The 23,950-nt window shown below is 45.4% G+C and overlaps 1 protein-coding gene across 1 annotated transcript; it reads left to right on the top strand.

The window, feature by feature from the left end:
* The first annotated feature begins 340 nt into the window (after positions 1-340).
* LOC128850796 (E3 ubiquitin-protein ligase RBBP6-like) lies at positions 341-23,683 on the top strand. Its single transcript, XM_054055811.1, has 12 exons — positions 341-780; positions 3,089-3,188; positions 4,922-4,958; positions 5,905-5,949; positions 8,176-8,264; positions 8,381-8,465; positions 9,277-9,416; positions 10,072-10,219; positions 10,363-10,426; positions 10,508-10,565; positions 22,661-22,754; positions 23,612-23,683. The coding sequence occupies exons 1-12, from the start codon at positions 615-617 to the stop codon at positions 23,681-23,683; spliced, it is 1,098 nt and encodes a 365-aa protein (XP_053911786.1). The 5' UTR covers positions 341-614.
* Positions 23,684-23,950: the final 267 nt, after the last annotated feature.

The raw sequence follows: 23,950 nt of genomic DNA, 5'->3' as shown, positions 1-23,950 counted from the left end.
GGAGTCAGCGATACAGGGCTCGGGCAATAAATGTGATCGGGGAGACAGAGCACTGGGCAAGGCTGGCAGAGTTAAACCAAAAGGGGAAACCTCTGGGCTCTGGACATTTCCCAGCAGAATTTATCCAGAAGGCATGAGAAGAGGAGCTGACAATATTGTGAAGAACGGGAGGCCCTACCATGGAGATTAAAATCCGAGTAATGACTGCACAGAAGCAGAGACAGGCAGACTTTACCTACCCTCCACGCAGACAAATTCTCTGCTCCGGCGGATCTGGCACCGGGTACTGCAACACCCAAATCACAGCCAAAACGCTTTGGTTTTCACACCCTGAGAAAACCGCAGGCAGCTCCCAGTGGAGAGCCCACCTGCCTTCCTCCAGATAGTCCTGGAGAGTGAATCCAGAGTGTGCTTTGCCCTGGACACCAGAGACGTCTCCGAGGCAACAGGTCAGCATCACAAAGGAGGCCACGGCCAGTGGCCAGCGTGTCACTGGCCCACAAGCCCGTGCATCCCACACTCCGGATCAGGAGTTGCTGCAGAGGGGATCAGAGCCCCACAGCTCCGAGTCTGCGGGCGTAGAGGCACAGAACAGGCACCGCGTGGCCCTGACCATGCCGTGCATCCATTACAAGTTCTTCTCCAGGCTGAACTATGATACCGTCAGCTTCAGCGGCCTTGACATCTCCCTGGGAGACCTCAAGCACCAGATCATGTCTCGGGAGAAGCTGAAGGCGTCCAGGTGTGAGCTGCAGATCTCCAACGCCCAGACTGGAGAAGGTGCGTTGGGCGGTGGGTGCGGGGCTCAGGGACCCCCGGCTGGCAGCATTGCAGATGCCGCGCAGCAGCCACGGCTCTGGGAGCCACACTCTGCTCTTTGCTGTCGTCCCCAGACAGCGTGAGTCAGCCTGGGGCCCATCCCACCGGCGGGCAGAGGGACGGGAGGGCAAGTGGTGCTGGGGATTAAGTGCGGTGGGAAGCGATGATGGGATTGGGCCACGACCAGGAGCTGTGACTCGTGCTGGGGCCTCGCAGAGCTGTTCTTTCCTGGCTGCTCTTCTGATCTCCAGATCTTTCCGTTACACACAGGACCGGGCATAGAAGAACACATGGATGCTGTGCGACAGGGATTGCTCACAAAAGTTTTTATCTCCTGGCATTTTTTAGGTGAAATGATAAGGAAAAGTTGGACAATATAACAGCAAACTTGCCAGGTTTCTTTGAAATCTTGTGCAGAAGGCAGGAAGCGATGGAAATAGAAGAGATGGCTGCTTGGAGGCAAAACAAAAGTGGTTTTGGTGACTTAATTTTGTTTTCCACTTGTTCTACTCCTCTGCATGGGAACCTGGCTGTGTAGCTGTTGCAGACACTGCTCCCCGGCCCCTTCAGAAGATAAAGGGAAAAAACTAGACCAGGAATTTTACCTCAATGGGATGTTTGGAATTCTTACATGTGGACATAAAGTGTTGGTTCTATAGAACTTTGACTCTGCAGCAGACCTCATGAAATGTTGCGATGATCTTGGAAACCCAGTGGATCTTGGGCAGCGGAGGCCAATTTGTTCTGATTGTTGGGAGTCCTTTAACCTGCTCCTGTTCCCATCAGTTGCCGTCCTTTCTCCTACAGTTTGTGACTGCTCTGTAGTCCAGAGGGAGCTGGCGTGCGGTTCCCGAGGGCGAAGAGCAGGAATTGGTTTCAGCTCAATGATTTCTCTGTTCTGTGAAGAAGCACTCTGTCATATGGAAATGACAGTGAAATGTGCATTTCAGTGTTGAAACGGTGTCTTCTGGGGGGGGTGTTTTGGTCTAAGAGGGGTTCCTGCTTGTAAGAACAATGTACTGAAAAATGGGGTACAAATTGTGAAATGTTCCTGTTTTGTGTGTAATCTCTGAGCAAAGCCACCCCGACAGCTCGGCTTGAGAGACAGTGCCTTTGGTTTTCAGCCCCTCGTTCTGATTCAGTTTGTGAAGGTCAGGGCTTGCAATATTTCTGACTGTGAGGCGATCCCAGGAAGTGACTGCTGACGGTGCTTTCAAATATTCCATCGTATCCAGCCTGTGGGATTGCAGCATAAAAGGCGTTCTTCTGGAGAGAGCTCGGCATTTGAAGCAAATGCAATTTCAAGCCCAAGGCTCTCAGGCTGTTGTTTTCTTTGTTTGGGCTGTGTGTAAATAAGGTCAGAAGGCTTTCCGCCTGCTGAGATGAAGATGGTGTAAGCCAAGGCAAAGCCTGCAGAGCTTCAGGCCCACACTGTTCCCTAAAGGCTTTTACAGACTCATCATCAGTGATTGCGTTTGAGTCTCTCTGCTCTGCAAACTGTGAATGGGAAGAACTCACGGTGTTTAACTGGGACAGATGATTGGCTGAAGAGGGGAAATGCCACTTCAGTCTGAGCAAGTGTTGCCCACCTTGTCGAAGCAGGCTCAGAAACCTGCAGAGTTGCTGAGATCCAAAGTGCAGCTCTGCCAGTTCCGTTTCCACAGAAATGCAAAGCCCTGAGCAGCGGAGCAGTGCGGCTGTTGATGGATGAAGCTCCAAGGAGTCGCCCGAGGCGGCAGGCTTTCTGCTGTGTTCTGCCAGCCTCGGGTGCTTGCAGCACGGCTGAATCGGGTTTAGTTGTCAGCTGGGGAAGCCAGGGCACAGAGTTTTCAGGCTTTGGCCCAGGGCTGGTTCTGCTGCAGGGCAAGCTGGCCGGGCTTTAGAGTCTGCTTTGTGCAGGTGAGACTTTGAGGGGTTTCTTTTTCTCCAAAGGTCTGTTGGGTGTATAGACGAACCAAAGCGAAAGCACCTTCAGGCGGATCAGGAGAGAACCTCCTGTGCTCACAGACTCCTTCGTGGCCTCTGAGTCTGTCCTGCTGCTGGCGTTCAACTCTTTCACACATTACAAAGCTTTTGCTGCTGGTGTTCATTCAACGTGAAGATCTCTTGAGAGTCTCTGTCCGTGTGCTGAGATGATGAGAGCGTGACGTGACATCAGATTGTGCTTCTCTGTCTGAAAAGAGGTTCTTTGCTGTGCTCTGGAATTACACAGTAATAGACATTCTTACAACCTGACTGATTTTTTTCTCTGTATTTATGTTGTTTTCAGAATACACAGATGAGAACACCCTGGTTCCCAGGAACTCATCGGTCATCGTTAGAAGAATCCCTGCTGCAGGAGTTAAAGTTGCCAGGAAACGCTGTGTTCCGTGAGTTTCGGACAGGATTCCCTTGGGTTCTTTGTGAGGGGTTTCTGTGTTACCTTTCTGTATGGAGATGAGTTTCCAGAGGTGCTCCCACTGTGTCTTTCTTGCTAAAGCTGCTGTTAATCGTTGCTGTCGTGGAGAAGATTGTAATGGATCTCTCCCAAAGCAGACTTACATTTTCAGTCCTGCTGGGGCATGGGGTGCAAACTCCAACAGTGGTAACTTTTAAGATGGTTGTGTTGGGTTTGTTCTTGGGATTGGTTGTTCTGAGACCCAATTGGTAGATCCCGTTTCCTCTGCGTGGAGAGATTCCTTATTATGTGTCTTGGCTTTCTTGCTTTTATAGTACAGACAGGTGGGCATTGGAGAGTCACCCTGCCATTCGTTCCCATCTCGGAAGAGTCTCATTCTCGTGTTTGGCTGTTTCTGCTCGTGGGGGAGGGGGCAGGGTTTGGCAGGTATCCCTACACCCCAAAGCAGGGGGGTTGCATAGTGACTGCAGAGGAAAGACCAAGGGCTGCCAGCTGGCGAACCATGCAAACAGGAACTTTCATTTGTGAGGCATTCCTGTGAGTTCCCTAAAGACAATGTGATTCAGACAAGAGAAACAGCAGCCCGAAGCGTTCTGCCTTTTGTGCCAGTACGATGGAGGAATAGGGCATCCTGTCTGAACTTGGAACTCACTGAGCAGTTTAGCACCTTGCCAAGTGCTCCTGGTTATCTTCCTCAGCTGTTTGTACCCTGAGCTGATAGCTGTGCTCCAGGTTTTAGCTCTGTATTCCTGAGATTTATAGAGGACAGAGGATCGTGTTCTTGACTGGAATTACATATATTCAGTGCTGAGTACCAGATTGCTGCTGTCAGTGATACTTTCACGCAGCCTGGTTCTACATCAGCAACACCAGCAGGGTTTGTACGGTGCTGTTTTCCAGACTTCTGACAGATCTCCCCTTTCCAACACAGCCAGGAGATATTTTTGGCGTGCGGTTTTGCCAGGTCTTAGTGAGGTGGGTTCTCAGTCAATGAAGCCTCGAGATGTGGGTCTCTGAATGTAAACTGAGGGCCTGTCACTGCAGTGGTTGTTGCAGTGCTTTCAGGCACTCCCTAGGAAGTCTCGACACCACCGCGTTGTGCTTATAAAGAGAGCGTGGCTCTGGGGGTTAATTTCAATCGGCGTGCTCAGCGCTGTCCTGTCAGTGCATCCTCTGGGGCTGTTGGATGGCCCCTCTCCAGGCACTGCAGCGCTGCCCTGAAATGCGAGGAGAGGCGCTGCTGCCGTCAAAGGTGCCTTTGTTCCCTTAGGCAAACCTGCGTTTGGAAATGTCCAGACCACCACTGCTCTTTCTTGGAAACTGAAGGGCCCTGCCTGGTACCTCTTTGTAATGGTTGATGATTTGAGAACACAAACTGTCGTACAGACTTTGTGGGTTTGATACTAACGTGGCAGAGACAAAATATCGGAGGGCTTCCTCTTGCACTGTCGTCTTCCGAGTCTGTCAGTCTCAGAGTCATTGGTGAAAAACCAGTAATGGCATTTGGGTTTGTTTTGTTTTTTCAGTTGCACTGAATGCACCAAGAGAGAACAGTTTCTGTATGCGAATGAATTTCCACATTCACTGCCCTATCAGAACACCATGTTTGATGCTTAGGCTTTGTAATCGGTTTTCTCTGCTTTACGTTGGGTACGAGTGGGGACTGTATTTTCAGATCTGATTGCCTTTCTTTCTTCTTTTTAGACGTGGAACGGAGGCAGTACGTGGAACACCAAAAGCGGTATGTAAAAACACAGCCTCACACTTCTCTCTGCACTCGGCACTTATTTCTAAATAATGAAGGCATTCTCCAAGCGTGAACTTAATCTGTTTTCCAGTAAAACACAGAATATGTTGTAAATAGAATAGATTTGATTCAGCACCATAGACACGGAGAAATGGCATCATTTGCACCGTTCTCATGGGAACAGTGGTGTTTGTGCCTGGCAGTGCATTGTATTTCACCCAGAATATGCTGGAACATTCCCTGCATGGCTCTGTGTCGCACAGGCAATGTGCGATTGTGTTTAGCTCCTGCGGGTTCAAGGTTTGCACAGCTGAACAGTGCCGTGCTCTGCATCTGTCTGTCTGCATCTGTCTGTACAGCTTCTGCTGTGCTTTTTGTTTCTGGCCATTCAAATGGTTTGGAGTGGACTTTTGCCCTTTGCACACTGTATCACTCCGCTCTTGGTTTTCAAGACTACTTTTGCAGGATGCTTTTTGAAAAGGATAACAGACCCCACAGAGGAGCAGTTCTTGTTGAAGTCAGTGCCGTTTCCTCTTAGTTCCTCAGCGTGTGTTGGAACACCGATGCCATGTTCGTAAACAAATAAACTGAAATATTTTTAAAAATACTTTTTAGCTGAGAATTGGCAGCTGCCTCTCCCCTTCGACTCCAAAGCTGTTGTGAGTGTTTGACTGGGTTCCTTCTTTGAGCTGTTCTGGAGCAATGAGCTGATCTCAATCCGGTGTGGTTGTTTCCACCTCTTCTCATTAACCTCACGGCACTCTTACGCTGCCGTAGGTTTGGGCTTTGTTGTGAGCAAATAGAAATCACACCAGGCTGGAAATGCCTCTTTCAGTCCCACACGGAGGACACGGTGCAGACTTTCAGAGTACAGCAGAGGTTCACTGTGGCTGCGTTTGGGTTGTAGAACTTGACTCTGTGTTTGATTTTCTCGGCACAGGTTGATGACTCCTCTGCACCGATGACTCTGGCCCAACTTATTAAGGTAAATAGAGAATATTCTCATTAACAACTAAAACCAGTGTTTGCTTAATATTTTTAGATCTTATAGTGTGCTCTGTCACTGAGAACTGCTGCAATGTGCACAAAACTTTATATTTTTTATGATTTAAGTTATGTGTTTTAACTTTACAACGAGTGTCTGTTCTGAGCCGGCCCTGTAACGAGCAGTTCCAAGGCTGGGAAGAGAGAAGGGGAGCACCTTCTCAGCCTCAGTGTCTGTTGCAGCATTCCTTATCTCCAGGACACAAAGCAGCAGCACTGCAGAAGCTCTTCATTAGTTTCATTAATTTTGCATTGCAGAAGAACCCAATTTTTACAGCAGAATTGAATTGGCTGTGAGTGATGGACATTTCCAGGGCGGGGACACTGCCCAGCCAGAAAAGAAGCGTTGCTGGAGCTTGGACAATGGCATGGCTATTTCTGAACTTCTAGTCATGACAGTTCTAGATCCCTTCTTGGAATGCTGCACGGTTTCGTCAGCTGTAGGACACAAACTGCGGACAAGGCAATAGGATTTGTTTGGCCACGCACTCTTTGAATTGTGTCCCTGTCCCTCATGGTTCTCAGGAATGCGCCTCTGTGTGTGTGTGTGTGTGTGTGTGTGTGTCGCGTGAGCAGATGTGACTGCTGAAACTGCTGTGGCGCCGTGTTTTGCTGTGCCACCGATTGTGGTTTTTGCTCTGCAATGTGTAACTTTGTCTGGGGCAGCCCCAGTGATCACTCGGCGAGAGCAGGCACAGGGCTGGCGCGTTAAATGACGACTCCGTCCAGTTGCAGAGATGAGAGAGGGCAGAGCTCAATGCAGAGGAGCGTTCCTCCTGCTGAATAGAAAGGCTGAGGTTCTTTTCCAAGACTGAGAAATCTCTTCCCAGTGGAAACTTCTTCCCTCTCTCACTGCAGAAATGAGATCGGGTCCATTCTGGGGAGACAAACAAAATTAAGTATTTCAGACAAATACAGGGGCAGAAGATAAAGCGGCTGAAACCTGTGAGTGCCTTTGCCCTCTCAAGCACGAGCTGGCTCAGCGAGAAGGCAATGGGTTGTAAAAGTTTTCTGTTTCTTATTCTTATGTATTCAATGCCATCTTTCAATTTGGGTCTATTCCCAGTGATGTTTTATGGGTTTGGATGTGTTTTGTAAAGCGTTTGTGTTCAAACAGATCAGTCAAGCACCTGTAAGGATTTCTGTCAGTGTTATTGGAATGATTTCCTAGATGTTGATCTGGGTTCTGTTACTGCTGAGGAAAAACGGTGCTATGAAACCACAAGGTATAAAATGTTGAAAGGCGTTGCTTGCTTTTGTGAGTGAAGGCAGACAGAAACCAAACCCAGAGTGGTGGGTCTGAAGGAGCGGTGCTTGAAGGTCCAACTAATACGCAGTCGTGCCCTCAGCCCCTGCTTGTACCTGGCCTGGTGTGTAATAAAAGCAGCTGTTGAACACAGAAGCCTTTAAAGAACCAGCTGGCTTCAACAACTGGAAGACCCAGATCTGCGTAAGGTTTCTGTTCCACTTTGTGTGTCAAAAGGACACAGTCAGCTGGAAACAGCACAGGTTCTGTGGTCTGTAGTTAAATGGCTGAATAGGATGAAGTTTGTAGAGGAGAACGTGCCCTGTGGGCCGCCTGCAGCACCTGGTGGGCAAATTGCTACTGAGAGGAACTTTTGTCTTGCTGAGAGGTTGTAAAAAGTGTGATTCCTTTTAATGCTGCTGTGTCTGAAGCTGAATTCCAGCAAGGAAAACAACTCCCCCGACTCCTCAGTTGGATCCTTTGAATGCTGCAAAGTGTAAACACTGACAGTTGCACACGTCTTTCTGGGTTAAATGCGCAGTGGGTATCTGCTCCCTCAGACAGTCCGGAGCTGAACGATCAGTGTGAAAGTACTGGATCGTATCATGCTCTCCACATGTGGTTCCAGTCCTCTTGGAAGAAGCCAGAGTTGGTCACACAAGTCTTTATGGAAAGGGCAAACCCGGCCTGAGGTTCTGAGTGCCCAACGATGCTCTTTGCTCGTAGGTGAGCAGGAATAGAACCATCATGAAATGGTGTGAGGGCTCCCAGAACCTCTTCAGGACATCTCTCTTTCATGTCAGCAGCTGTTTTCACACAACTTCAGCCCACGCTGTGCTGCTCTTTACACGATGGGGTGAATGGTGCTGTCTTTGTCCGGGTATGTCTAACGTGCGTGTCCAATGATTCCCTGTTACACAGAGCGCCGATCTAGCCGGAGCCGATGTGCCTGAAGCAGATAAAATAAAAGCGATGATGATCCAGTCTTCCCAGGACTATGACCCCATCAAGTAAGTGTTGATAAGGTCCAGCCCGTCCCTTAAAGATGAGGGGAAAATGGTAGAGATGTTTGTTTGAAGAGGACAGACATATAGACATCTTTTCTTTTTTTCCCCAAACCTTTTAGTTACGTGAAGACACCTCTGTCGCCATATACTTGGTTACGTGATGGAAAACCTGGCCACTACGTAAGGAACGGCCCAGACAATGGAGTAAGGCTGTGGGGCACTTATGGGGTCACCGAGCTTTGGATGTTCTTACCTGGGCAGGGAGGTAACAAATCCACTGCCTGTCCTGGTAAGAACTGTGTCTCCTGGGGTTGAGGATGGAGGTTACACAGCGATGCTGCAGAGCCCTTCAAAATTCAGGGGAAACCTTGAACCTGGAAGCGTCAATTTTTCTTTATTCCACAGGTCTTCCTGTGAGCTTTCATGGGGTTCTTAATCTATTTCCGCATTCCTGGGAATTGGTCTGGTTTTAACTCTTTAATGACAGTTCAGGGTATTAGTATTTCTTGTAAAGCCAAGATGTTTCTGTTGACCCCGTGTACTGAATATTTGTATGTTTTAATTACCCAAGTCCTTAGTTGAGTATCGGTGCCATTGCACATCAGTCACTGACTGCAGATGCGCGAGGTACGACCTCAACCTTCGTACAGAGACGGGGGATATCAGTCCCTCCCGAGGCCGAGTTAGAGCCTTGGTTTCAGCTCTTGCTCTGAACTGCGCAGTGGAGGAGGCGCAGGTTTGTGTCTCTGCTCTGAGGGGATGATGAGCTGAGGGATAGTTCACCCTTAAGAACATGACGTTAAGCCAATAAACTCGATTGAGTTCAAAACACTGCTCAGGGCTCGGGAACATCCTGTCTGTATTCATTCAGGAAAACAGGTCTTTCAGTGGCGCAACCCCTTGCGCTGGGTAAAAGGAGAGGATTAAGGGCTTTTGCTGCTGGCAGATATGATTGAAATATCATTTGCAGTGGGAGTCTTAAGACGAGATCTGTCTGCATTTCTATTCTGAACAGGGCAGACATTTTGGATCTGTTCCCAGAATTACAAAGTGCACAGGAATTCCGAAGAGTTTCCTGAAGGAGGTGGAGGATCCCAACACAAAGGGGGCTATGCTGGCAAACACTGGGAAATACGTCATCCCAATCCTTAATGCGTAAGTATGGACTTGATTGGACTGAGCAAAAAGGGAAGGAGAGAAACCATGTGCGGGTGTCTGGGTGGCAGCGCAACCGATTGTGCCAGCGTCTGTAACTGCAGGGGAAGAAGCATTGGCGTTGTATCTTAACCTGGGAACCCGGGACACCTTCTGATCTTACAGGCGCGGGGGCTGCTGGGGCTGCCCTGGGTGCTGGGTAAACTCGTGGGGTGCTGAGAATTATTTCTGCAAAACATGCCAGTGATGCTCACAGTGGAGTCGCTCTCTGGGAAAGCACATTTTGCTTCTGGTTTGTGTTTCAAAGGCGTCTTGCAAAATGTAACAAACAGCTACGGGACTGAGATTTCCTCCCCCTCCGGCTTCTGTCAAATCCCACACTGAAACAGGCAGAACTGCTGTTGCTTCTACTCTGTGCTAATTTCTCCATTGATCCTCTGAGTGGGAGAGTTCTGCAGAGGGAAATTTGTTTTCTGTTCCCTCTTCTAGTGCTGTGGCTCTACAAAAGGAGGAGAAGCTGCCTGCCTGTGTTTTCACAGGCTGATGTAGAGAGAAGAATCCCATCTATTCTCTTCCTTTGGTAAATCTGGAGCCTGAAGAAGTTTTCCTTTACGTATCTTGAACCTTTTTCCTTTTCCTCCCTGACCCTCTCCAGGGAAGTTTATGCCAGAGAGAAGAAGAAAAAGCCTCCCTTGTTAGCGGTGGAGCCATCATCCAGTTCCTCAGATCCTGTTCCAGAGGAACAGCTGCCACTGACACCTCCTCCCGCTGCTTTCATGGCTGTCAGCCCTCCTGCTGCTCCGGTGAGTGCCCCTGGACTTTCTTCACCTTCCTCTCGGTCAGTCAGACATTCGTTGGATGACAATGGAAGTTCTATTTCAACACATGCAGTGATTCTTGTATTTCAGCAGAGCTTCTTTTCCAACTCTTTGCATTTATTCCCTAGGGCTGTCCTGTCCAAAACCAACCAGTTCTCCCGGGCCCCCAAGGACAATCCATGCCCACAGCTGGTGAGGAACCATCACTGCAGGATTGCTGTAAAAACATTATCTTCAGTTCAACTGAATGCGATCTTTTTCCTCTCCCCAAAGCTCATCCCAAGCGAGGCGGGAAAAGGCCCTCAGCGGGTGGAAGAGCAGGCTGGGAACTGTGAGTACCTCCAGCCCCTCACTCTGTTACTGCTTGTGAGCTGTGACAGGAGGCCGTAAGACAGAGCCTCCACCGCAGCTGGGTTAGAAGGGTATAATTGTGCACAGAGGGTTGTGGAGAACGCAAGCAGTGATTAATTTTTAAATGGCTTGATTGGAATTGGCTTTTACAAAGGGGAGCTGTGCTTGCGGTAAGAGTATCAAAGTAAACCTCCGGTGCAGGACCAAGAAAAGGACTCTGATCAATGAAGTCTTTTTGAGGAGACTATCGTTACTTATAAAAACTGCCTAGAATTAAAGGATGAGATGGGAAGCCACGCCTTTGAATATTGGCTCAGTAAGGCTGATGAGATCAATCTCCCGATCAATAACTTGGTTGATACTGATTGAGCAAACAGTTGGAAAAGTCAACGCTGTTCTTTTAGGAATAGTTTGGATTTCTTAAATTCAGCCATTTCCAATGGCCAAGCTGCTTTCTCTCCGCTGGAGACGGAGGGTCTGGTTTATCTGTTTATTGAGGTGTGATCTCCCCTATGCTAAGTACAGGGGGGGATCCTGTCCCTGGTCCTGCTGCCCACACCGCAGCTGATGCAAACCAGGATGCTGTTGCCCTTCCTTATCCAGGGAGAGGACAATGGAGATGTAAAGAGGAGACAATATTTTCCTCGATGAAATGGCATTGTTTTTCATATTCTATTCTGATAACGGGTCAGGCTGCAGTTACAGTAACGTGCGTCTGACATAACCACAAAGGACTCAGTCTTTTTCTCAAAATTATTTTGTTGCAGAGGGTGAACATGCCAAACTGAAACTGGGTAAATGTCACCCTAAACCTTTCCCTAAACCTGATAGGAATTCTAAACTGGTTTTGCTTAAACACGATCTTCCCCTTTGGCATTTGCAGGCAGGAGACAGATTCTCATATTGGCCAGGTTTTGTTGCTTGGTTTTGTTTTTGTAATAAAGGTCCATCTTATTTTAACAGGGAAACGAAGAAGTCCAAACTTGACCAATTTACAAATGAGTTTGCTGAGGAATCGATGGAATAATAAAAGAGTCCAAAGGCGCAGAGGCCTTCAGTTTCCAGGTAACTACTTTCTGTGTCCATAAAAGAGAGGCAGAGTTTCTGGAAGAATCAGGAGGAGCCTCACTCTGCCTCTCGATCGTGAGATGGAGTGGATGATCCAAGGGATTAGCAGGGACAGGCGTTTCCTATGGAGGTTGCCAGCTCAAACACGGCAGAGGTGACGGCTGATGGAGAGTTTGAGCATGGCAGCCGTTGTTAAGGAGCAGGCGCCTCTTTTTTCCTGGAGCTTCTCTGTAACAACTGCCAGGAGCTGGAACCGGAATAGGGGCAGTTACTGCATTTGCCGTCTCTCCCTCTTGTGGTTGTAACCATGACCTCAAAGCACTTTGGAGGAATCACGTGAAAGTGTCTTCATTTCCTTTATCTTATGTGGTTGTCTGCTGCTCTGTCTCATAAGCAGAAACTGAAATGTTATTGAGTTCTTCAGTTGGCAGCAGCGTTACGTCAGTAGCTGAGAGAAGCTTTGATGGAGAATAAAAACCAAAGGAAACTTGGGAGGCAAAAAAAACGGGAGAGGGACTGTTTGAAATTAACTTTATTTTTTTGTGTTTTTTTTTTAAGGTCCAAGTCCCCATCAAGCGCTTCATCTCGCTGCAGAGATTGAGCTCAGTAATACAGGAGACTTCTTTTGGTTTGCATTTAATAAAAGTATTATTATTCAGATATTTTGTTAATTAGGCCTTGATTTCAAACAACAAACAACACACAAGAGAAAGAAACCCGATTGTTAAGTAAGGTGGTTAAGTCATAGTACAATTCTAGAAGAAAGATGGGAGGAGACTTTTCACCACGGCTTGTAGTGATAGGACTGGGGATAATGGGTATAAATTGGAGAGGGGCAGATTTAGACGAGGCATAAGGAGCAATTTCTTCACTATGAGAGTGGTGAGGCATTATAACAGGTTGCCCAGGGAAGGTGTGGCTGCCCCATCCCTGGAGGTGTTCAAGGCCAGGTTGGATGGGGCTTGGAGCCCCTGACCCAGTGGGAGGTGTCCCTGCCCATGGCAGGGGGATTGGAAGTGGATGATCTTTATGGTCCCTTCCAACCCAAACTATATGATTCTCATTTTCAGAAGATCAGAATGCACTTAGGAGCTCCTAAGTATCATCAGCTTTCAGTAGGTTTAATAAGATACTTTGCCATTTTAAACCATTCTGCTCTTGTTCACTGTTTGAACTGGAAGTGTGGGCAGATCCCATCATACCTGAGCAGGTTTAAATTAAGTGTTTGACCTAAGTAAATAGAGATACAATACAGGAGCATAAATTAAACCTGAAGTTAGTCATTCTGGAGCTGCTTGAATGCTTTGGGAGATCTGAATTTGAAGACAAAGTCTTAAAGTGTTCAGAGAGCAAACCTAGGTGCTGTGCACAGGCAGAAATATCTGCTTGCAGCCCCAAAGAAATACGTGTACAAATTTAACTAAGAGGGATTTGGGTGAAATGATTTCTAGTGTGATAGGAGCCATTTATGATGATGAAATACGTGTTCCAACCCCGTTTTAGTGGTGGACTTATTTTAAACAGAGCTTGCAGGTCTTACTCTTTGAGAAGAGGCAGAGACTGTTAGTTTACCATTTGATCTCTGACTGCAGTACTAAGTCATGCGTGGATTTTTATTAATTCTCACTAATTGTCCAGCAGTTCTGGGAGCTATAGATTTCCATCCGTGAAGATAATTGCCTGTGTCACAATGAAAGATCGCTGCAAAAGAAGCATTTAATTCCTTAACTAGTGAATTGATGTGATTTAAAATGCCATGGTAGGCCCATGGTAGTGGTATTCCAAGAAAGAATCGCACCTGTTTAGTTCCAATAGAAAAATGGTTAGAATATTATCTAACAAAATAAGAGATTTATAAAAAAAGCTCTGCGATTTACTTTCTCTTTGAGTGAACATCACTTTATTTAGATGGGAATTTATTTGCCTCACTGAGTTGTGGGACTGACGATTGTGTTGACATCATGGGCATCCCTCAGCCGGCTTCACTCCACAGCTGCTGATGGGACTCACCCAGCTGTGAAGACCCTGCCTATATGAAGTAACCCCCATGTGCAGCAAGCACCTGCAGGGCTGGGTAAGATGAGTGCAGTTTGATAGCCAGGCACAATATCACCACAACTCTTTGTTAGCTTCCAGTTTATGAAAAAGGCACCACTGAAAGGTCCTCTCGCCTCTGGTTTCTGCCTCTCACTGTGGCACTAAGCAAATATGTCTTTGTCTGAAGTAGCTTTCAGTATTGCATGTCTTACCCTTCTCCTGTGCCTTTGGCACACCTGTTATGTGGGATGCTGACTGGTTGCTAATGTTGTGCTCTGTTCCTAATCCAGTTGGGACAGTCATGCTTTGCCAAAGTGGAATTGCCATTCTGGTTGTGTTATCTGAAGGCTCCAAGGGATGCAGAACATTAGCGTCTCCTGAGAAGTAATAATTTTGGACACTTGGCCATCAGGTCATCTTAGGAAAACTATGCAATACAAAGGCCCCGTTAACACTGAAGGTGTGTGTCTCTTTAAGTTCTTGCTAACTTCATTTGACTTTTCCAAAGTCTTTCAGCTCTGGTGGAGCAGCTCCTCCTCCCAGCGTGGTGTTGTCTACAACCCCAAAGAGAGTTTATTCTAAGTTTTAAGCAGAACTGAAGAGCTTTCCAAGTCATAACCAATTGTAGAAAGGAAGCCAATTTTAAGAACAATAAAGTGGTGTATTTGGGATTATGTCTTGGCCTTACCCTCCTGGATGTTGCTGCTTTATGTGGCATTATGGATCCTGGGAAAGGATAGCAGAGCTTAGCAGCTTTGTCTTCTGACAGTTACTAGGCTCAGTGTAGTAGCTCGGGTGAACAGAAGTTACTGACTTTCCATTTGAGTGTTACAGATTAAATGCAGGCTTCCATCTGCAACATAGAAAAGATGAGTTGTGTCCTTTTCTTCTAGACTGTTACAGCAGTAGGATAGGCTCCAGGCCATATGACAACACCTGCAGTCTTCTGGAAGAAGGAAGCAGATTCCATGAAAAATAAATTGCAAAACTCTACTTCTCTTAGATAAAGGAACTTTGGAAGATTTTTACCTGAATTTTTGTCTTGGCGTTATTACTGTGATACTGCTCGTGTATGCACATGACAGGTAAACATAATAAGCACTAATGTGAACAGCAGTATCTGTTTGGGACTGATGGATGTTTCAAACCTTCTTTTCCTGTCTGAGATCTATTCTAGTATCAGATGTAACTGTACTAGAGTGTGGTTACAGCATCTTTGCTGTTTTCCCCACTCTCTGTTGGCCCCTCTTCCCATTCTTGTGGAACTTGTATTTTTCCTACTCCTACAAAAATGTAATTAATCACCAAGTGCCATTTGTAGTTGCAGGGAGTAAAAAGTACACAGAAAAGCATTCTATGAAGTAGATTTGGGCTAGTGTGATAAGGCAGTTGTGGTTCCAATATGACCTTCTATTTCCTGTGGAATGTCCTTGTAAATGTTTCTAATCTTTTATTAACTGTTTGTTTCAGCTTTGTTTATTATAAATTTTGGCGTAAAGATTTACTGAACCAGTTCCTCCCTGCTCCCCACTGCAGCTGGAGCTGAATAAGGCATTTCCTGCTTCTGTTACACTTTGTAGCTAGGCTTACTTGCAAAAATACACCTGAAAACTTACCCGCTAATATGGTTATTTAATGCTATATGTCTGATACACGTCTTTTTCTGCAGCTCCTTCCCCCATGTAAGCGCACTTGTAATTAAAAAGGGAGTAATGATTTTCTGGTTTGGTTTTTTTTTTGCTTTTCTTTCAGTGGGGTGGAAAAGATGAACAAATCTCAGCTCACAAAGTACATTTAAATCCCTGCTGTCTGGAAACCTTTCAAATTGCTCAGTACTTTTAAAATAGAGTGTCAGCTTGCTGGCAGGGCATGAGATAGAACAGCAAATTGCAGTCTCTAGTTCTCTGCTCTCAACCGCATTAGGCCAGCTTTCTGACTCAGAATGTTAAATCTGAAATATGAAAGTTCATTATAAGCCTAATCAGAACATAAAGTAAGAAATTTTATATGTCACAGAGAATTTGTTTGTGAAAATATATTATAGCATTCATCACGACCTTTTTATTTGGGTCTAACTCTAATCCTTAGTGGTCATTTAGGAGTAAAAGCTACTAAGCAATTAATTCTACAGGTGCAGATGAACATTGCTGTGTCCTGGTTGGCTTTGGCCAGCTCTCTGCTTGGGGACAGCCCCAACTCGCCGTGCAACCTGGTGACAAATCACACTGAATTGTAGCCGTCTCACATCCTGCTCAACAGGGAAATCTGGGCTTTCTGTTTTAGTGCTCACTTTGTCTCTTTCTAATACCTGGCAAATGTGTGAGGTTTTACTGTCCCAGAAGTTATTACTAAATTAGAATTTGAGACAGTTTTGTCCATAGGTTAACAAATGTCTGTTCTGTTATTGTGGAATGGCCTTAGAACTGCATTGGTTGTGTCATGACAGCACTTGGAGCTGCGAAGACAGGACGCCGATTAGAGTCATTATATACCAGGAATAGACCCAAATGTAGTCTGCAAGCTCTTCTAAGGAATTTAAATTTTGGCTGAGCGTGTGTGGGAACAGAGCTGACTCTAATCTCTTCTGTTCATTTTGGCCCTGCTTGCACTTCCTTGTGGGTTTCTTGGGGGCCCAGTTCTGTGGCTGCTGGAGTAGTTGAAAAAGACTATCAGACTAGTAGGGTCTTTGGTTACCTCTTGTTGTCTTTTGTCTGGAAGAACTTTGTTTCTCTAGGTATGCTCACCTTTCTATCTGCATGATTTACATCACTTATTTACCTAATTTTATGATCTACAACTCATTCTCCCCCTGAGCTTTTCTGGGCTGACTCCAGCCATGCTGCTGCAGTGCATTCTGACAGATGGCGTTAGACCTTTAGGGGCAGTTCCTTTTCTTCCAGGCTGAAGCCTGAAGCTCAACAGGAGCTCCTCGGGACTGATCAGTTCTTGTGAAATGGTAGTCTGCTCCCCTTAGTGATCTGGGCCCCAGCCTAAAGCCCTCTGAAGGCATGAAGGGTCTGCTCATTGACTTGAATGTGCTCTAGTGAAGGGAGTGATGTTTGAACACGGTGACGTGAGGGGAAGGCTGTTGTAGGTACAACTTTAATTTTGGTTTGTATCTTGTCTACTTTTTAACTTGCATTTAATCAAAAACGTTCTTTTGAAGTTTGTAATAATTATTTGTGTGTGCTATAGAGACAATTCAGTGTACGTTGTCTGAAATACATGATTTTCCCAAAATACACAAATTTGGTACAGCTACTTGCTGTTTATCTGTCTGTGAGTTCTAATGACGCTGTTTATTGGTTAAAATTCCCCAAACTATATCCGCTGCTGTCTCTGAGGAAGATGATGATGCTCTGGTACATATTGTGTCCTCAGCAATTTCCTAGGGAATACTGGGAATGTTTTCGTAGGCAAACAGGCAGAAGAATTTCTGTATTCTACTCATTTTCTGCAAGTAGTGCGCTGCACTTAAGCACAGAGCTGCAGCTGTTTGTGAATGTTTAACCAAGATAAAATGTACCACACCTCACTTCTGCTTCCACCTCTGTATGTTTCAGAATCAACCCGTCTGCTAAGGATATTTGTTATTCTCATATTATTTTAAATCTGAGTTGTGTGGCTCACTTATTACTGGAGGCTACAACTGTAGCAACACTCAGTGGCTCACAGACTCTGTACAGAATGGGAATTCTTCTGAACTGATGTTTTGTTTCAGCAGGGTTGCTACTGTATTAAAAAAAAAAAACAAAACCAAAAAAAAAAAACCAAAGGGAATAAAGAAAAGGTTTTGAAATTTTTAAGCAATCAGTTTTATTTTGCTACCAGCAGTTATTCTTGCTCCAATTAATGAGGTTAATCATAACCATGACAAAGCTACAAAGTACAGATCTGTAAAAAAAAAAAAATCCACCCCTCTGCCTCACCTTTCTCCCTACCCTCCAAATGCTGTTAAGGAGTAGTCCTGATTTGGCTTTGCCAGTGTCTCTTCCCACTCTGATCAGAGGTGCCTATTGGAACTCCTTAAAGTTTCTGAGGATTTTTGGAAGCCCTGGGCATTACCTGCTTTGCTATAAATAATCTTAGTTTTCATAAAATGAGCTATTTGCTTCTGAAAATGAGATACCTTAACCACTTTCTCCTGGTGGTGTACAATTCTGTGTAGGTAGAGAAGCGGAATGTGCTATATACCTCCCATCCGAGGACAGGCTGAGAGAGTTGGGGTCGTTCAGCCTGGAGAAGAGAAGGCTCCCAGAAGATCTTAGAGTGACCTTCCAGTACCTGAAGGGGCTACAGGAAAGTTGAGGAGGGACTGTTTACAAAAGCTTGTAGTGATAGGATGAGGGGCAATGGGTATAAACTGGAGAGGGGCAGGTTTAGACTAGACATAAGGAGGAATTTCTTCACTGTGAGAGTGGGGAGGCCCTGGAACAGGTTGCCCAGAGCAGTGGTGGCTGCCCCATCCCTGAAGGTGTTCAAGGCCAGGTTGGATGGGCCTTGGGCAGCCTGATCCAGTGGGAGATGGCCCTGCCCATAGCAAGAGGTTGAAAGTGGATGATCTTTAAGGTCCCTTCCAACCCAAACTATTCTATGATTCTATTTTAACACTTCAATGACAGGATCTTCTTTTTCACCACCTCCTTAACTTAAACATTTTTAGCTATGTTTCCAAGAAATGAAATATTTTTATTTCAGTAGAAACCTCTATTTGTCATTAATTTTGTGGTTTGGTGTACATGCGAATACATTGGTAGGTCGCAGTTCTTGAGTAGGTCACAAACTTTATGATAGGTTTTTGCTGTTTGGGTTTGTTGCAATTAAAGCAATTTTACTACTTTGTTCTGTGGTAAAAAGATTGCAGTTTATACATTTGATGATTTCCTACACTTGGGTTGGACAGATGTCTTACCTGTCCTTTTAACTGCAGAGATACTCACTGGTTTTCTGAACAATTCATGCCTGTCTTCAAATGTAATTTGGTGAAGCTTATTTACCACTGTTTTCGTAGACAGAATGACTTACAATAGGTGTGGTACAGTGTAAATATTTTTAGTTTAAGTCTAAAGCTGTTTTTCCATAGTTCATGTGACACTTTAATGAAGGGACTCTTAAATAGATAAATATACTTGGCCCTAAAATATGCAAAAAATGTGCAAATGGGTCAAAACATGAATAATTTTTGGTAGATTTACAGCATATTTTTTTAGCCTATAGATCTCAGCTCTTATTAATAAAACATCACTGCATTTTTTTAAAAGAAATACCTGACTCGCTGTAAGAAGCTTATTTCAGGAAAGCTTCTCTTCTAGGTTAAAGGTTTGATGTCTAAAGGGTAGCAAGCTGTTAGAAGTACAGTTTGCTGTCTTAAGGGCAGTCGGTACCCTTACAGATGTTTTATGCATAGCAAATAGGGAAAAGGCAATGCAGGATCAACTCTGAGATCATTTAATTTCCAACAGTTGTGCAAAAACTTCTGAGTGTATCCCTTACGAAAAGGAGAAATGTTGGACATAATCCTAATCCTGTAGGAATTAATTTGATGTATTTGGTGTAGGCAAGAGTCACTGTTCTGATCACCAGAACAGATTCTTTCTGATAATATAGGTGATTATCTTCTTAGATCTCATTTCCTCCTTATTGGCCTAATCTATTTCCTTCTTTAAGAAGAAGGGAAAATATTTTATGGACTTATTTTTGGATGTTCATAATGTCTTTACTTACTGGCATGCAAGGGGCTTAGTTTGTTAATAAGTTGTTGAAAGTAATTTGGTGACTGCTGGAAGAAGGAAAAGTAAAAATTGGATTCTGTCTGAAACAGTCCTGAGTTTTAGCACTGGTGAGAAACCCTTTCGTTCAGTGAATTAGCCCTGAGTGCATGTGAAATGTTGATTTGGAAGAGAAATAGATAGACCAGAAAGGAAGCTATGAATATTTCATACTATAGCATCCCCAACAGAAGATTTTTTTGCCTCCTCGTGCTTTTAAGGGAATCTGAAATGGACTTCCACTCAATTCTGTTCACTTCTGTTGTACAATTAGCACATTTCAAAGCTGCAAGAGGAATGTACTATAGAGAGGAAATTCTGTAATTTCTTTCTACAAGTTAGGGTGTGAATAATTTAGAATAAGAAATAAGAAAACATTCAGACTCCTCTGATTTAAGCCGCCTTAAAAGAGCAGTAGGAAAAGGGTAGCTGCATCCTTTCTAATACAGGCTGCTGGTCTAGTTTAGAGACAGCCATAACAGTAGGAAAATGCACTTCATATAATCACACATTTTACAAGGAAGGAGTTTGTTGGTATGACTATATTACTGGGCTGGGATGTTACTAAAATTAGAGTAGGAGGTGCTTTGATTTCTGACAACTGCTTTGGCTTCCAGAAATGATAGTTATATTTTTCCCCCAAACACTTTGTTAAGCCCTGTTTAAGATTAATCGTACCATACGTGCACAGCACAGTGCTGTAGACTGCTGTTACCTGTACCAATAGAGCAGGGTGAGGAACTGCACCTCCTTCCTAAGGAAGCGCTGTTTCCTTCAGGTAAGGGAGACATTACATTTCAGGGTCTCTCAAGTCATAGCATCAGAAATGTTAGGGAAGGATTTGATGATCAACAGAACAAAACTTTGTGTTGTGGTTTTACATGGTTTTTTTTGGAATGACTTCTCGTCTACAGTGCAATTATATCTTAGGCGTGAAGCTTTTGTACAGTAATCCAACACAGCTACAAGCCTGCAAAGCAGTTTTTCAGTTTGTACTGTATATCAGAAATTAGTCTTTAGGAAGACACTACATGGGTTACATACATATCGTTCTCTCTTTTTTTCACGTTCCTTATGCCGGCGGTCACAGTAGTCCCACCACCCCTGGTCTATCAGTCTTGGACGTCTTTCTTCTTGTCTCTCTGTAATTTAATTATGGCAAGTTAGATTATAAACTTATAGCCCTGGAACTATCCCTCAAATGCACGCTTATAAATAGTCTGTGACTTTCATCTTTAGTTCCTTCCCTACAATACAGGCCAATCATCCTTGTGACAATTCCTTATCCAAAGCAGAGAGTCCAGTAAAGAAAGTGCTGATGAAAACTATTACCAACTCAGGGCTTACAGAATATCTGTGTTTCCAAAACTAAAAAAAAAGCAATACTTTGATGAGCTTTGATGTATGATCTTTCAGATACTTTCTACAATATCTGGTAGCTACCATCAAACACAGACTGGATCCATTCTCCAAGACAATGGCCAGATATTTTACTACTGTAGATTGCATTTTGGTCAGAGCAGATCCAATCCGTGCTGTGCAAGCTCATTGGGAAAAAAAGCATAAATAAATTTAGGACAATTGCATTATCGGTTGTAAGGTGTCAACTCCCCTTCAGAATCCTTGATTTGAAGCATATAGAAAGAGAGAAAAAAGAAAAAAGCAATTAGACTCCAGCGTGCCCCACAAGTGTTACGTACAAACATCAGACATGCTATGAAGCTAGACTATAAAAAGCTATGACAGTTAGAATATCAGTCTGTTTTTCTGAGCAAGAATGTCGAAAGTAACAGTAACTCAGCTCCTGCTCTGAAAAGAAGTAATCAGGTGCTCCTGGTTCTGCTCACATGGCTGTAAAGCTGTAGACGTGAAGGCAGCTTAGGAACCACCTGAAGACGCTCCTACCTGCTCCCCAGCATCAGGACCCTAATCTCGCTTAGGCTGGGGGAGATTCTTCCCCTCTTTCTCCTTCAAACAGGCAACTTCAGGTGTGAGATCCAGAAACACTCTACAGCACGTTAAGAGCTGCTGAAGGAAAAATCCAACCCCTAAGCACTGACAACTAAACTTTGAGTCTACAACTCATCCTTAAAGTCACATTCAATCAGGAAGGCAACAGAAAGCATATTTGAACACAAAATTCAGAGAAATATGCTGTTCATTACTCACCGAGTCAAAGTCAAAGGAACTGCTTCGATAGCCGTAATCTGCATCGGAGAATTCACGGTTGCCATAATAACCTTAAAAACAAAATGTCAGAATTCAAATCAGAGGTTGCAATGGAGCAAAATTCCCTGTCAGTATTTACGAGACTGAGGTAGGATTCAACCTGGCCCTTATTAGTTCAGGTTGACTTATAGCTTTAATTGCATGTAACATTTTACAGTGCTATGCTGTAAATGTCCCTGTCTCATGTCTCTTCCCCTCTTTTTCATAGTCCAATGCACAGCAGAAACTGAAAAAGCCATAGAGTAACCTGGAAAGCAACCACCGCTCCGAATCCTTCCAAAGATTTCAGAGGGCAAGTTACATTTCTACGGAGGAGGTGTAGGGGGCTGTTTACATTTGGATAATTTAGGAATAACTTGATGGGAAAGTACAGCCTCAAACCAAGTAGCTACCATCAAATAAAGTAAACAAAGTAGCTACCATCAAACACAGACTGGATCCATTCTCCAAGACAATGGCCAGATATTTTACTACTGTAGATTGTATTTTGGTCAGAGCAGATCCAATCCGTGCTGTGCAAGCTCTTTGGGAAAAAAAAGCATAAATAAATTTAGGACAATTTCATTATCGGTTGTAAAGTGTCAACCCACCTTCAAAACGTTACAACCAGGATTAGAGAACAAAAAGGAGTACTATTTTCTCTCACTACGGAACACAGGGATGTAGGGTTCAACCTTGCCCTTTCCCTCCTCTGTTCTGGAATGAACCCAACATTTCACTCAAGCTTTGCCCTCAACAGGCCACATGGCAGCAGTGGTAATGCTCTTTCTGCAAGTTGCAACATAAGAGGAACAGCAGTAGAGCTCCTTAGACAGGTCTGTGGCGTGATAACAGCCTGTGGGATTTACAAAGCAACAGATTATTCATCTCACAGAGAAGAACGTGGATCACGCACAATAAAATAGCAACCATATAGGATATAATAATTTCACAGGACTATGCTCTCAGTGTCCCTCTCTCATGACTCTTCCAGCCGTTCATTGTGCAATGCACAGCAAAAACTGAAAAAGCCATATCGTTACGTGGAAACCAACAGTTGCTTGAAATCCTTCCGAGGATTTCAGAAGGTGAGTTAGATTTCTATGGAGGAGGCGAAGGAGGCTGCTTAGATTCAGATACTTTTCTAAAAACATGCGGGTCAAGTAATAGCCTCTTTATTTAGTACTGTGTTCAGTTCTGGGCCCCTCACCACAAGAAGGATGTTGAGGCTCTGGAGTGTGTCCAGAGAAGAGTAACGAAGCTGGTGAGGGGGCTGGAGAACAAGTCTTACGAGGAGCGGCTGAGAGAGCTGGGTTTGTTTAGCCAGGAGAAGAGGAGGCTGAGGGGAGACCTTCTTGCTCTCTACAACTGCCTGAAGGGAGGTTGTGGAGAGGAGGGAGCTGGACTGTTCTCCCAAGTGACTGAGGACAGGACAAGAGGGAATGGCCTCAAGCTCCGCCAGGGGAGGTTCAGGCTTGACATCAGGAAAAAAATTTTCATGGAAAGGGTCATTGGGCACTGGAACAGCTGCCCAGGGAGGGGGTTGAATCACCTTCCCTGGAGGTGTTTAAGGGACGGGTGGACGAGGTGCTGAGGAGTATGGTTTAGGGAGTGTTAGGAATGGTTGGATTCGATGACCCAGTGGGTCCCTTCCAACCTGATCATTCTATGATTTTATGACTCTATGATCAGGAGGCAAAAGAAGGGTCGGGGAAGAATGAGGGTGTCAAAGGGGGACACGGTTGACATCCCCCCACCCCCAAACCCCTCCCAGGTCTCTTCAGACTGTCCCCATCCAGAAATTCCCCCCTCAAGATCCTCATGCACAAAGACCCCTCCCAGTCCATCACCCCCCCAGCATGCCCCACCATACCTGGCTGTGGGGTCCTCCCCACTCCCCCTCCCGTGCCCCCCAGTATTCCAGTTGCCCCCCTCCCCCCCGCAGGACCAGGGCACCATGGTGGACAGGGCCGAGAGCAGCGACCACCAGTCCCAGGGGGGTGGCTGGGGGGCATGAGGGGGGCATTGGGGCAATGGGGGGATGTGGGGGGGCGCTGGGGACATAGGGAGGTATTGAGGATATGGGGAGGGACATGGGGGGCACAGAGGGGTCATTTGGGATGGGGGGGTAATTGGGGGTACGTGGAGGACATTGGGCTACATAGGGGGGCACAGGAGGTCATGGGGGGACATGGGGGGCAATGGGATGAGATTAGGGAGTAATTTGGGGACATGGAGGGGGCACTGAGAGGATATGGGTGCATTGGAGCATCGGGGGGTCATT

The sequence above is a fragment of the Cuculus canorus genome, unplaced genomic scaffold (genome assembly GCF_017976375.1).
Source record: "Cuculus canorus isolate bCucCan1 unplaced genomic scaffold, bCucCan1.pri scaffold_79_arrow_ctg1, whole genome shotgun sequence".
Lineage (NCBI taxonomy): Eukaryota > Metazoa > Chordata > Aves > Cuculiformes > Cuculidae > Cuculus > Cuculus canorus.
The sequence above is the reverse complement of the archived record's forward strand: the minus strand, read 5'-3'. Positions and strand labels throughout refer to the sequence as shown.